The sequence below is a fragment of the Acinonyx jubatus genome, chromosome X, assembly GCF_027475565.1.
Source record: "Acinonyx jubatus isolate Ajub_Pintada_27869175 chromosome X, VMU_Ajub_asm_v1.0, whole genome shotgun sequence".
In the NCBI taxonomy this organism is placed as follows: Eukaryota; Metazoa; Chordata; class Mammalia; order Carnivora; family Felidae; genus Acinonyx; species Acinonyx jubatus.
Window position 1 is genome coordinate 74,559,922 of NC_069389.1, and position 14,901 is coordinate 74,574,822.

At 33.9% G+C, this 14,901-nt stretch overlaps 1 protein-coding gene across 8 annotated transcripts in view; it reads left to right on the forward strand.

The window, feature by feature from the left end:
• DIAPH2 (diaphanous related formin 2) overlaps window positions 1-14,901 on the forward strand; it is a 971,442-nt gene that overhangs the window by 605,323 nt on the left and 351,218 nt on the right. The window contains exon 24 of one of the 8 annotated variants that reach the window (XM_053201437.1): window positions 7,710-7,744. The exons of the other annotated variants lie outside the window; for them this stretch is intronic. Within the exon in view, the coding sequence (XP_053057412.1) occupies window positions 7,710-7,729 (20 nt within the window). The 3' untranslated portion in view covers window positions 7,730-7,744. Of the gene's footprint in view, window positions 1-7,709; window positions 7,745-14,901 lie in introns of those variants that run through there. 8 annotated transcript variants of the gene reach the window in all.

A 14,901-nucleotide genomic window follows, 5' to 3' on the forward strand; every position in this document is an offset into this window, starting at 1 on the left:
CAAGTAGAATAATATGTACGTATAAAAAGCAACTATTTCCTAATCAAATTAGGCTCTTAATAAATATAAAACATGACAATATTTAATTTATTTGGGATGTGGTGTTACCTTAATAGTTATTTGTCCATTTCTGAAAATAGCAGTTTCTGAAAATACAGTTAGACTCTAGTGACAAATGCCAGTCTTGCTAATCACCAGAGTTCAGTCATTAAAATTGTGATATGGCTTTTCTTTAACTATCATCAGTTCACTTAGTATCTACTTAATCTTTTCATGCTTTAATAAAATAAGGCAAAGATTAAGATCATTAGATATCCAACTGTAATTTAGCACTGTCAAGATTAAGGAGGAGATTATGGTCATTAGGAGCAAAATGGTTTCATTTATGGACTGAGAACAATGAGGCCCATCAATAAACCACTTTCTGCTTGTAATGATCCTGCTTCTCTCCAATTGTTTGCAAATCTAACAAACTCATTTTCTTCTTTTATTCTTGATGGCAAGATTGTTAAACAGAAATGTTTTGCATATGTGTTGCTTTTATTTCCTTGAATTTTGGTGTGTGTTCTTGAATGCAATAAATTTTTTCTAGCTGGATTGTTATTCACCTTTTGAGGGAAATATGCTCTGTTCTCTCCCAGTTATTCAACTTATATTTGACAGAGGAATAGATTTTCTAAGATTAGATGAGGTCTAACCACAGTGGCATGTTAATCCTTACATGAGTCATTAATTCTAGAAAGATCTCGTTCTTATAAAATTCCAAACTCAAAATTCTGGAATGTTCTAAGGATTGAAAATGATCCCAGTAAGGGGTTCATGTAGGATACTTATCTTACTGGATTCTCTGTCATTCTCTCATCTTTATGGTAGAAATTCTTTTAGCCCACCTCCTTGTAACCAAGTTGTCTGAGAAATCAGTGCTCACACTTCACTGGATGTAAGGTGTTGACTGATGCCCAGAATATTCAGACTGCTTGCAGCTAGTAAGCTATCTTCAAGTACACCCTGGCACACTTGTTCTTAACTTTTGAGATCTTGGCTTACCATGAGTATATTGTGCTTATATTCCAAACCTCCTATACATGCCAGTTGTCCTTGTTAGTGCAATTATGCCCTTCAATTAAATATTATATGAACCACAAAAATGTGTTTGTTTAAAAATATGTCATTTTTATGAAAGCTTTGTTGGATGCTTTGGAAATGTTTGATAGTCAGTTTAAATGTGCTGTCTAATCAGGTGTGAACAAAAAATATAGAAGCCAGTTGTAAAATCCTTTGTATTCAGATTGCTTCATGAATGTATTTAAGTTCTAGAAACTAAAATATAGAAATCAATCTAGAAACTGGTTTGCATGTGGGCCTCTGCAGAGAACCAATCAGAGGATCCTAACTCAAATAGAACACCTTAGCTGTACATCAGAAAAATTGTCAAATGAATATTATTTATACTTTTTCAGTTAAAACATTTAAAATGTATATCATGTTTTATGAACACTGACGTTAACTGAACTCTGATTAATTGGCCTTGCCTGAATTTCTAATTATCTTCCCAGTCATGTCTAGTATATTAAAAACTTTATTGCTATTCACTCATATTCACTGGAAATGGTAACTTCATAATCTAAGTCCATTCTTTTCTCTCCTTCTACAGTATAAAAATGAGCCATTGTGTGTTTATGCCTTGAAGATTCTTTTTTTTTTTTTCTCCCAAGACAAACTGAACTCCCGTAGTCTGTTGTCATTTTACCCAGTTAAGGTATAAAAAAACCTGAAGGTGTCTATCTTGTTTCTCTCTTGTGAATATCATGTTACCAGTAGCATATAGACCATATGCAGAGGAGAATCTCATGGTGGCTTGAGCATTATTTTATTGGCAATCTCAATTCTAACATGAGAGATAAATAGGGAGAACTTTTAATGGGCCCTACACATAGTACATTTGGTGAGAAAAATGTGATGCCTGTACTCTAGAGGAACTTAGCATTCTTACTGAAGAGATAGGATTTACAGATAATAAACACTTAGGGAGCAATATGAGGCTCAAATGCTGAGATTTTTCAGGGTGTATCTATATTTTCTAGGAACTAAGAGAAAGGAGAGCTAAAAAGTGTAATTATGGTCCAACTCCAGAATGTTTACTCCTTTTAATGAATGAATAGAATAGCTTAGGAAGACTTGGAAGCATATAGGTGTTATCAATGGGACATTCTTTTCAATGTGAATTGCAGAATAATTGATAAAATGTAAGACTATAAAAATAAATGCTATGTTAGGAATTACATAATATAATTAAAAACAGGACCAGACTTGTTTCTGAAAGGTAAAGAATGAATGTATGTTTAAAAGCCTGCAATGTTTGGGGGTCCTTGGTTGCTCAGTCATTTAAGCACCTTCTTGACTCTTAATTTCGGCTCAGGTCATCATCTCTCAGTTCATGAGATCACTGACAGCAAGGAGCCTGCATGGGATTCTCTCTCTCCCTTTGTCTCTGCCACTCCCTGCTCACACTGTCTCTCAAAATAAATAAATAAACCTTTTTTTATAAAAAGCCGGTAATGTCAGTATTCAGGTGGTCAGTGAAGTTAAAATAATGTAGCTTCTTAGAATGCAGTTAAAACTTGTCCATCATCCATACCTTGGCATAGTTATATTGGCCTACAAAATGGCAGTTTCATACATTTTTATTTCATTACATCTATATTCAAAATTCCTCGAGGACATTAGTCACTAGAAATGTGTGTGTATTCATTCCAATAGTCACATTTAATGTGTATAATATGCCATAACAATATAGAAAATGTGTTAATATTAAAATGTATATATATTTATTACTTCACCTAATATGATCATCAGTAACAAAATACTTTATTCATGGCACTAAGCCCAATATAACATTTACAAAAATCATTGAAACAATGTGGGTCAACATAATACGTGAATAACATAAGGGTATTTCCCCATTCTGTTTATTATTTAGGACTTAATGTAACTTATTCTTAGCTTACTAATGATTAGGCCATTGGATAGTAAAGGTTTGTCCATTTCACCCAATATTTATTTATTCTTACCAAGTGTGAGGCACTATACTAGGCTCAGTGGGAAGTACAAAAAGTACCCCTTATCTTCAAGAAGGTGATGTGAATATAATTTCTCTGATAAAATGATTGCAAGGGTTTAACCAGTTTGACTTTAAGAGAAAGGTTTTAAAGACTTATTTCAAACAGGTCTTAGTTTATTACAACTCTTACAAAATCAAGGTTACATGTGATAGCAAATACTAGAGCAAAGCAAGGAGATTCTTTAGATCACATAAGAGGCAATAATCAGAAAGTCAAACCATTTGTTATATTCAAGTTAGTGAATATAAGGCATACTCAAATGAAACTGACTGCAAAATTGAGATGCAGTTTTTAAAAGTTCAAGTTATCCCTAGGCAAATTCTTAAATCCTTAAACTCATAATATTATTAAATCTTGCCCTTGAATTTATATTAGAAAATTCATCATGTGCATGGAGCAAATCCTTGAGGGGAATATGGTAGTTTTCCTGCCTAATACTTAAATTTTTGACTGCAAATAATATGACATCCTGAGTCCTAAAATGATGGGCTCATATGCTGGATTCTGGTTTATGGTAGAAAATTTGAAAATACTGTCTTTGTCAGGAGAGAATTCATGTAGAGAATGAAGTCTATTGATGTAAGACCAGCAAAAAAAAAAAATAGTGTTTTCCACCTTTGATCATGCTCTAGTACTACCCATTAGTGTATGTCCACTCTTTTTCTTTCTAAGAGCATACCCTTTATTAGGCAGCAATATTCTGCTAATGGAGAAGAGAAAATCAGCAGTTTACAATTATGTACATAAGACACAGTTTTTCTATTTTTGAAAAGTAATAGAACTTTTTCCCCTCAAATGAATAAAATCTCAAATAAAATTGGTATCTCTTACCTCACGACTCATTAAAGTGTGACAGTAGTAACAATTTGCAAAGAGAAAACTGTGGAGATGCATTAAAACAAGATTATCTTGGAGAAATTGATATTTCTCTCCGTGTCATGCTAAAAATGTAGCTGAGAGCTGGTCTTTGCAAGATCAATGAAAGATTTCTGCGTGAAATGCGATTTGCATATTTAAATAACGGATTAAAATTGTAGCTTTTATACCACAGAGGGAAAGAAATAGCATAACATGGATTAACCATTGTCTCTTTATGTATAGTAGAGTCCATGTGTTTACCAAAAAGACACTAGTACATTTTTAATTCCCAGAGACAGTAAAGCTGGTGTATCAAGTTTACAAAAGCTATTTCATTTTATGTCCACCATGGAGATTGTGACTATTTTGGTTTAAATATTTGGGATAGCACTTTAGTCCTCTATTAATTTATTTTACTTTAATGTATTATATCTTAAAAATGTCTTGATTTGTGCTCAGAATATTAGTCATATTCATTAGTTTCTAATTACATTCTGTAATCTATAGTAGCTTTTGGGACTTCAAATGTAATTGAAGGTTTTAATTTTAACTCATAATATCAGAGAGTTATATGGTAACATCAGTCTTCTAAGAAAGATCCCTCTCTGCTTCTAAGAAAGATCCCTCCCTGCCCCTAGAGGCATTTGTGAGACTGAAAACATAGAGAGAAGTTTAATAGTTTAGGTGATATGACCTTCTGAATAGTGGCAGATGCTGTCAAAAAAGCAAAGATATCTGCTAAAAGGCATTGTGAACAATAACTATTGATGAGAATTGGTGACCAGCTGGATGTGGTTAATAAAAAGGTTAAAGAGTAAAAACTAACTGTGGTTTTAAGCAATGACAGCTGAAAGAATAGTGGTACCATTGTGGGTAACAGAATAATCAGAAATAGATTTTGGTTTCTGGGGGACAGTGGTTGTTCAGGTTTAGATATGTTGCTTATAAGGGCATGGAAGACCCAGTTGGATGTGTTTAGTTGTGTGAAGAGAGAAGACTGTTCCTCAAATAAGAGGTTGGGGCTTGGATGTAGAGAATTGGGAATCCTCAGCTTATATATAATAACAAAAAATTTTATGTAAAACAATGCATTAAGATAGTTTATAGAGTAAAGATCAGAGAGTATTGGGAATGTTTCCATCTAGATGGTGGGAAGAAGCATAGAAGGCAACTAGTGAAAGTTCACTCATATTGCTCTATAGAATGAAAGAGGTTTCTATTTGGAGTTGAAGCAACATTAGATTATTGACCTCAGATAATTTTTCCATGTGTTAAGTAGTCATTTATTTGCATATAAAAGCTGGTAAATGTTCAGAGATATCACAGTAAAGGTACCTAGAAATCGTCCACCAAAAATTTGCTAGAAGTGATACACGAATTCAGTAAAGTCATAGGATACAAAATCAATATACAGACATCTGTTGCATTACTATATACCCATAATGAAGCAGCACAAAGAGAAATCAAGGCATCTATTCCATTTACAATTGCACCAAAAACCATAAGATAACTTAGGAATTAACCTAACCAAAGAGGTAAAATATCTGTATTCTGAAAACTATAGAACACTTATGAAAGAAATTGAAGAAGATACAAAGAAATGGAAAAACACCACAAGCTCATGAATTGGAACAACAAATATTGTTAAATTGTTAAAATATTATTAAAATAAAATGTGTGCTAAAGCAATCTACACATTTGATGCAAGCCCTATTAAAATACCAGCAGCATTATTCACAGAGCTAGAAAAAAATGATCCTAAAATTTGTATGGAGCCACAAAACACCCCAAATACCCAAAGGATGCTTGAAAAAGCAAAGCAAAACAAAGCTGCAGGCATCACAGTTAACAGACTTCAGGTTATATTACAGAGGTGTAGTGATCAAGATAGGATGATACTGACACAAAAATAGACACATAGATCAATGGAACAGAATAGAAAACCCAGAAATGGACTCACAATTATATGGTCAACAAATCTTTGAAAAAGCAGCACAGAATATCCAATGGAAAAAAGACAGTCTCTTCAACAAATGGTGTTGGGAAAACTGGACAGCAGCAAGCAGAAGAATGAAACTGGACTACTTTCTTACACCATACACAAAACTAAATGTAAAATGGATGAAAGACCTAGAGGTGGGATAGGAAACCATCAAAAACCTGGAGGAGAACACAGGCAGCAACCTGTTTGACATTTGCTGGAACAACTTCTTAGTAAAACCATCTCCCAAGGCAAGGGGAACAAAAGCAAAAATAAACCATTTGGACTTCATCAAGATAAAATGCTTCTACACAGTTAAGGAAATAATCAACAAAGCTAAAAGACAACCTATGGAGTGGGAGCAGATATTTGCAAATGACCTATCTGATAAAGGGTTTGTATCCAAAATCTATAAAGACTTATCAAACTCAACACCCAAAAAACAATCTAGTGAAGAAATGGACAAAAGACATGAATGCACATTTTTTCCAAAGAAGACATCCAGTTGGCTAACAGACACATGAAAAGATGCTCAACATCACTCGTCATCAGAGAAATACAAATCAAAACCATGATGAGATACCACCTGTCGCCTGTCAGAAGGGCTAAAATTAACAACTCAGGAAACAACAGGGATTGGTGAGGATGCAGAGTAAGGGAAACCCTCTTACACTGTTGGTGGGAATGTAAACCAGTTCAGCCACTCCGGAAAACAGTATAGAGGTGCCTCAAAAAGTTAAAAATAGTGCTACCCTATGATCCAGCAATTACGCTACTAAGTTTTTACCAAAAAGATACAAAAATACTGATTTGAAGAATAGACATGCATCCCAGTGTTTATAACAGCATTATCAACAATAGCCAAGCTACGGAAAGAGCCCAAATGTCCATCAGCTGATGAATGGATAAAGAGGAGATATATGTACCACACACACATATAAATACACATACATACAATGGAATATTACTGAACCATAAGAAAGAATGAAATCTTGCCATTCACAATGATATGGATGGAGCTAGAATGTATTATGCTAAGCGAAATAATTCAGAGAAAGACAAATACCATATGATTTCATTCATATGTGGAAACGAAGAAACAAAACAGATTAACGTAGGAGAAAAAAAAAAATGAGAGGCAAACCAGAAAACAGACTCAACTATAGAGAACAGCCTGACGGTTACTGGAGGGTAGGTGGGCGGGGGAGATGAGTTAAATGAGTGATGGGGATTAGGGAGGACACTTATTGTGATGAGCATTTGGTGTTGTATGTTAAGTGATCAGCCACTAGATTCTATACCTGAAACTAATGTTAACATAGATTCTACACCTGGAACTAATGTTACACTGAATGTTAACTAACTGGAATTTAAATAAAAACTGGGGGAAAAAAAAGAAATGTTATATACTATGGGCTTAAAATTAACATAATTATTTTTATGAGTTGGTAGAATTCTAATACAGTATCCTTGCTGTAGAATAGAGGCATTCCTGTTAAGTTTCCTATGAAAATATATCCCATGTACTGTGCTTTACTTTCTAAATACTACCTTTGTATGTAGAAACTAAAGAGTCAGGGAGCTATTTTGTCCCTGTCAAGCTGCCAAGCACAATTTCCCTGTGGCAGCATTTTTAAAACCAGTTCAAGTTGTTTATCTGTTTGAGTTTTTGTTTTTGTTTTTTTTTTTATGTTGCATTGTTTACAAAGAGTTTTCACAACTCATTTGTATCTTTATAACCACCCTAGGAGATCAGCAAGGAAGATGATAATATTCTTGTTTTACAGGTAAGGTAACAGCCTCAAAGGCTTGTTTAAATGTGTTGTCCAAAGTCATATGGAAAGTAACTGGAACCCAGGTCTTCTCTTCCAAGACCAGGTTGTTTTGTTTTTTTTTTCCAATTTAGATAATATTCCATACAATAGGTCAGGGGTCTAAAGAAGTCTAAAGTGGCTATTTACTGGAATATTTCAGACACATTCAGGCATATTAATTATTTTAGCCTTTTTGAGTAAGTTACTTTTGAACTGGTTCTTATTGATGTCCTCCAGAGGCCCAGAAGTTAAATGCTTTATAAAACATATGTAGATTTCACTCAGATATTTCACTTTTTTCTTAACATATTTATATACTGTTTTTTTTACTATTATGTATTCATGTCTGAAAACTGGCTATTTAAAAATACATATGGTATACAGTATGTATATAATTAAGAATAATTCATTGTAGCTCTATGACACTTTGTAAAATGTTTAAAGAAAGAAAAGAAACCTTCTAAGTTTATAGCACCTTGTTAAAAATATCCCAGTGTATCTATGTAATGTATTAATTCAATATAATTTAAATAACTGAAAAACATTTTTACAGTAACACCTCTTATGAACCAAAACAGTTTTTGTCAATCTGTATTCCCCCAGAGAGATAATAAAACATTGCTCTCCTAAACTCTGATTTGAACCTTATGCTAATCATAGCCTTCTTCTCAGACTTGTACTCCCATCTAAACATAACCCTTCATCAAAAGCAAGAAACAAAATGAAAACATCCTCCAAGAAAGAAAATCACAAAAATACAAAAACCAAGAAATATGTACACTTAGTAGAAAATAGGAGGTGAGTGTTGATGATTCCACCATTGAAGAGGAGTCCTATTCTACAATTTGGTCTCAAAGTTCCTTGGCCTTGATTCCATCAACATGAATTTTCTCCCTTTTTCAGCTCCCTCATGAGCATACAAATAATAGACTTTGTCATTACATAGAATATGGCTATCTTCAGGAGCCCAAGCTTTGGAACGTACCTTTATATTCACAATCATCTTCACATATCCCTTGCCTCTCATGCCTCAGTATGAGACTCATTTATGAGTCTGTTGGCCTCTCATTATGACTTTACCAATGCCCTTCTTTATCCTTTCCCTTTTCTTCCAACCTATTAATTCCCCTCTGGCTACATTCGTCATGTAACCTAATATATACGTTTCAAGCACACGCTATCTAGCACTCTAGACTCCACATACTTTTCCCCAAACCCCCCTCCTTTAGCCTTTTGTCATTCACACTCTGCTATTTCTGTTGTTGTTGTTGTTGTTGTTGTTGTTGTTGTTTTCAATTCCAAGTCCTGCAAAGATTACAAAATCAGCAGCCTAACCGGGATCCACTACCCCATGCTTTCCAACCTTAGGTTCCTAATGTAGTTGGGATAGCTTTTCATTTAACTCCAATTCTCTCTTTTGTTCCCCACAATAGCAATTCCAAACTGGAGTGTTGTTGTTGTTGGCCCCTGAGCCCATTCTCCATGTATCCAGAAGATTATCTTTTTTTTCATTCTTGACTGAGAAAATGGAAAGTATGCCTTTCATTTACAATCACATGTCTTAAGGGATACATTACCCTGCTCCAGTTTACAAATTTTCTTACTTCCTACTCTGTAGTGTGTTATAATCTGTCCAATATTGTCATCAATGTATCCATCCTTGTGTGTACTTGTTTTAGTCTCTCTATAAAATTACAAGCTCCATGAGGACAGGGACTGTGCTTTACTCCTCCTTTAGGTCCTTGTCGTTTTCTGTTGCATTGTTGTGCAGACACTAAATATGTGTTAAATTAAGGACATAAAAGAAATTTACATATGAGGTTTAGCTTATACTTTCCATACTTAGAAATGCTGCTTAACTAAAACTTGCCTTTACTTATTCCTGAGAAGAAGTAGAGCATCTTGGTAAGAGCACAGATTAGACTATATAACTTCAAATAATAGCTCTGTCACTTACTTGGTATATGACCCTGAGGAAATTATTTAATCTCTCTTTGCCTCTTATTCTCATCAGTAAATAATAATAGGATAATATAATAATATATAATAATAACAGGACATATCTCATAGGATGATTATGAGAATGAAATAAGTGTATGTATGTGTAACACTGATGTGTAACTGGAACCTTGCTAAAATGTATCAGAGTGTTGTTGTAAAGGCCATGTTAACTACAAATAGGTCAGTTATTTAAGATACATCTTGTTCAATGATTAGATCTTCAAAAAAGTCTGAAAGGAAGTATAAAGTATTGTGCTGATGAATTTTATTTGGATCCCTCTGTGTTATTTTGAGAAGGGATAATTGGGCCATGAGATTAAGTTTTGTATTGCTTTATAGTGGCTGCTTACAGGACCTGGCTTTGTATTTCCACATGCATCTATTGCTATTATATTTTATTTATTTAATTTGAAGTTTTTTAAAATAAATTTTCCAGGAGTATCTTGATTCTGTGGTATTGTGATAACTGTGTAAAAAATACTCTTTTTAGCCCTATTAAATAATTATTCTATTGATGCATTTGGCAGAAGAAACTTATGTGATCAACCTCACCTTGTAGAATTCATAGTATGCATTTTATCCCCAGAAAGATAGAAGCAGACATTGTAAAGAGACGCAGTTACATTGTGATAGTAGATGAACCAGAAATCCAGAGACCTATCTGTGTATACATGGGCAATGACCTTTGATTTCTCTCTGTCTCCATATCTTCATGAGAGATCTAGACTAGGAAATTGCTGATGTTCTTGATGATCCCTCCAAAGAGTGCATTTTTATGAATCTAGAGCAAGGGGTGTTTGCCACTAGTGGTGAGGGGCAGGCTACAAGAAATGGGTGAAGGTTATCAAAACGTACAAACTTTCACCTATAAGATAAATAAGTCTGGAGATGTATACAGCACGATGACTATAGTTAACAATACTATATTGTCTATTTGACAATTGCTAAAAGAGTAAATTACAAAAGTTCTCATCACACACAAAAAAATATAACTATGTGAAGTACTGGGTGTTGACTAAATTTATTGTTATTATCATTTCACAATATATACATATATCAAAACATTATGTTATATGCCCCAAATTAATGCAATTATATGGGAATTATATCTCAACAACAACAAAAATAGAACCCAGGTCAGCAATTTTTTTCCATAAAGAGCTAGATATTAAATATTTTAGGCTTTGCAAACCATGTAGAATCCTTGTTCACAAGGGATAGTGCAAAAGCAGCTATAGACCATATATAGATGGCCGTGTTCCAATAAAACTTTAGTTACGGATACCAAAATTTGAATTTCATGCAACTTTAATGTGTCACCAGTATTATTTTTATTTTTTTCATCACCTTATAAATGTAAAAATCATTCTTAGCTAAAGGTGTATACAAAAACAGTGATCTGGATTTGGCCTAAGGGCAGCAGTTTGTCATCACCTGATCACCTGATCTGTCTGTAGCCCTTGTGTATTTGATGGGTCCCTTTTTGCAGGGATGCAGGGACTTTTTAGGAACATATTTGAATAGATTGAGAATTCTGAATAACACAGTTCAGATATTTATTTTGGTCCTATGAAAGAAGACATATTTAAAACCACCTGTGTGCCTCTGAAGTAGCTCATTCAGATCCAAGGCATATCCAATGATTTTTTTGGGTAGGTATTCCTTCACAGAATCTCTCTTTACACTTAAAAAGATTCATTTTCTCCTTTGTTAACTATCAGATCACCCTAAATCCCAATATCCTACTCTATAAAATACAGAATAAATGTGAGTGATATGGCAGTACCATTCAAAGTTAGGAAGTTTATTTTCACTTACAAAGAAGTTATTAAAACAAAATACATTACACAGTTAAGATCATACTGTATATAAAATTCCATATGATGATTTGTTTTCATTTGATGTCAAAGAAATCACAGGTACCCTTCTGTTATTACAAAGTTTTTATAAATTTCACATTATTTATATAATTATCATTTAATTGTACAAACTTTTTACTTAATCATTCTCATATTGCTGCTCATCTGAACTGTCATTTTCATGCTACCTTAGAATAAGACTATGTGATTTTTTGTGGCCCCAAATCCTAGCTTCTCTTTTAGGCTTTTTCTTAAAAAGAGCTGGTAACAAGCTAATATTACTGTGTCAAAAGTTATGAATGTTTGTAAGCCTCTTTCTAACTCTTTCCTAGAAAATTTATGTTGATCTTTTTCCTGTTAGCATTGCATGAGAGTTCCTATAACTGTGCCATCACTGGTACAAGGTTGTCAACACTTTTAAAACCATGTTTGCTAATTGGATAAATGAGAGAAATGATGTCTCAGTTCAAACGAAATTTATTAAGCACTTACTGTATGGCAGGTACAGTGTTAGAGGCAGAGAACAGAAAGATATTTTTATAAGTCTCACTCTGCTTTTAAGGAACTAAATTTCTCTTGAGAGAAGTAGCCATATAAACTATTAGAATACAGTGAAAAAACCATAAAAGAATCAAAACTATAGGAGCATTGAGAATGGAATTACTATATAGAGAGAGATCATGAAAAATTTCATAGAGAAAATTGACCCTGAGAGGAATTCCAGAGAAACTGAGAATAGAATGGTAGTTAGGATGGTTGGGAGATGGGTGAAAATGGAAAGATATTTGTCAATGGGTAAAAATTTATAGTTATAACATTAACAAGTTTGTGGAGCTAATGTACAGCATGGTCATTATAGCCAATAATAATGGTATTATATACTTGAATGTTGCTAAGAGAGTAGATCTTAAATGTTCTCACCACAAAAAAGAAATGGTAACTATGTAATGGGACGGAAGTGTTCACTAATGCTATGGTGGTAACCAGTTTGCATACATAAATGTGTCACATCAACACATCATACACTTAAACTTACATAATAGTATGTGTCAATTATATCTCAATAAAGCTAGGGGGAACAACAACAAAGTAAGAGGTAGTAATATTAGCTTTAAAAAAACAATATAAATATTTTTTTTTCTTAAATCAGTCAAAAGAAATCAAGTGCCTTTGGGAAATGGGAGATAGGGGATGGGAGACAGAAATTGCTTTTTTTCATAACCAGACTTACAGAATGATTTGACTATTTAAACTGTGTGCATGTATAACTGTCACAATAAAAACTGTGTTTAGAACTTCCAAAATAAATAATTAAAAGTTGTTTATATTCTAAAGTATTTTTTAAATGTTTATTTATTTTTGAGAGAGACAGAGTGTGAGTGGGGGAGGGGCAAAGAGAGAGGGAGACACAGAATCCCAAGCAGGCTCCAGGCTCCCAGACGTCCGCACAGAGCCCAACATGGGGCTCTAACCCAGGGACTGGGAGATCATGACCTGGGCTGAAGTCAGACACTCAACCAACTGAGCCATCCAGGTGTCCCAAAAGTTGTTTATATTCTCAAAGAAGAAGAGGAGGAAGAAGAATAGTAATAATAATGATGATGGTGGTTCATCAGGTCAAGGTAGCAAAAAGACAGTCCAGGAAATGTGAACCAAAGAAGAGACACATTCAGTATGGCAACTCATTAGCACTAAGTGTGGGAGAATGGCCTTAAATGAAAACCAGAGATAGGGAGATGGGAGTCCTATATTGAAGTGCTTATGTGTATTGATCCTATAGATGACAGGATCACAAAAAGAACTAACGTATCCAGTTTTTAAATATTATAGTTTTTGGGGTCCCTGGGTGGCTCAGTCAGTTTAGTGTGCAATTTTGGCTCAGGTTGTGATCTTGCTGTTCATGAGTTCAAGCCCTGCGTTGGTCTCTGTGCTGACAGCTCAGAGCCTGGAGCCTGCTTTGGATTCTGTGTCTCCCTCTCTCTCTGCCCTTTCCTCGCTCACACTCTTTCTCTCTCAAGAATAAATAAACATTAAAAAATGTAAATATTATAGTTTTTATGATAAGAGCTGTGTATACATTATTTTATGTAATTATCATGACAGATTTATGAAGTTAGAATTATTTTCCCCATTCACAGATCAGGAAACTAAGGCTCACAAAGTTTCAGTGATTTGCTCAGAATCACACAATTTAAGTGGTGGAGAAAGAATCCCAAGTAGATATGTCTGACTTCAAAGGCCATGTTTTTTTCTACGATAATATAGTACACCACTGGATTATTAAAATATTTTAAGCCTTGTGGTAGCAAAATCAGGTTTTAGTTTATAAAGGATAAATCTAGCATAGTATGGAACCAAATTTATGATGTCATTATTGACTAATTTAGATGTGCATTTTTAGTAGGAAGATTTAGTAGGACATATTTTTTTAAATTCCAGTTCAGATTCAAGTGATGTTTAGTCAGCACCTTCTATGTGCCTGCCAGGCACGCTGCTAGGTGCCTGCATTATCTAAATTAAGGTTAATTGTGGTTAAATGCATTTTTTTTTCAAATATTAAAACCTGTTTATAATATTTGGCTAGTTTGAGCTACTAGAAAAACTGTTTTTGGAAGAACATATGTAATGTTCAGGGCTAAATATATATTATCAGTATTACCAGCATGACATCTGGGCATGTGTCATGGTTAGAATTTCTTGTGATTACATCTTTAAAAATATTATTTTTCAACTTTTAGGCATCCAACCCTATTAGATACTGAAATAGTATGTGCTTTTGATTTTGGTGGGAAATTGATAGAAATGTTAATTTCTAATTGTTCCAGGTTAAACATAATGACCATTTGGGTAAATTTCTTATTTGAATTTTATCTATTGCTGGCTCCATAGAAGATATCCAAATCATTTACAAGATGACAAAATAACTTGGGGAAAAGGACCATAATTGTTAGACTTTTATTTTGTTTTAGAATACTAAAAGTTAGAGATTACAGTGGCAAAAGTAACTTGCTGACTCACTGGAGGGATGATGATGGATCTTTTGAAATTGATATAAAACTAGATTCATTCATTCATTCCAGATGAATGAATATATACAATGAATGAATGAATCTATCATTATACACACACACACACACACACACTCACACACACACACACACGATAGAGCTTCTAGAAGGATAGAAGAAGGACTTTATCACATCCAGGGCAACAATAGAATTACTGACTTGGGAACTAGAGCAGATGTGTGCAGCCCTCCCCATCCA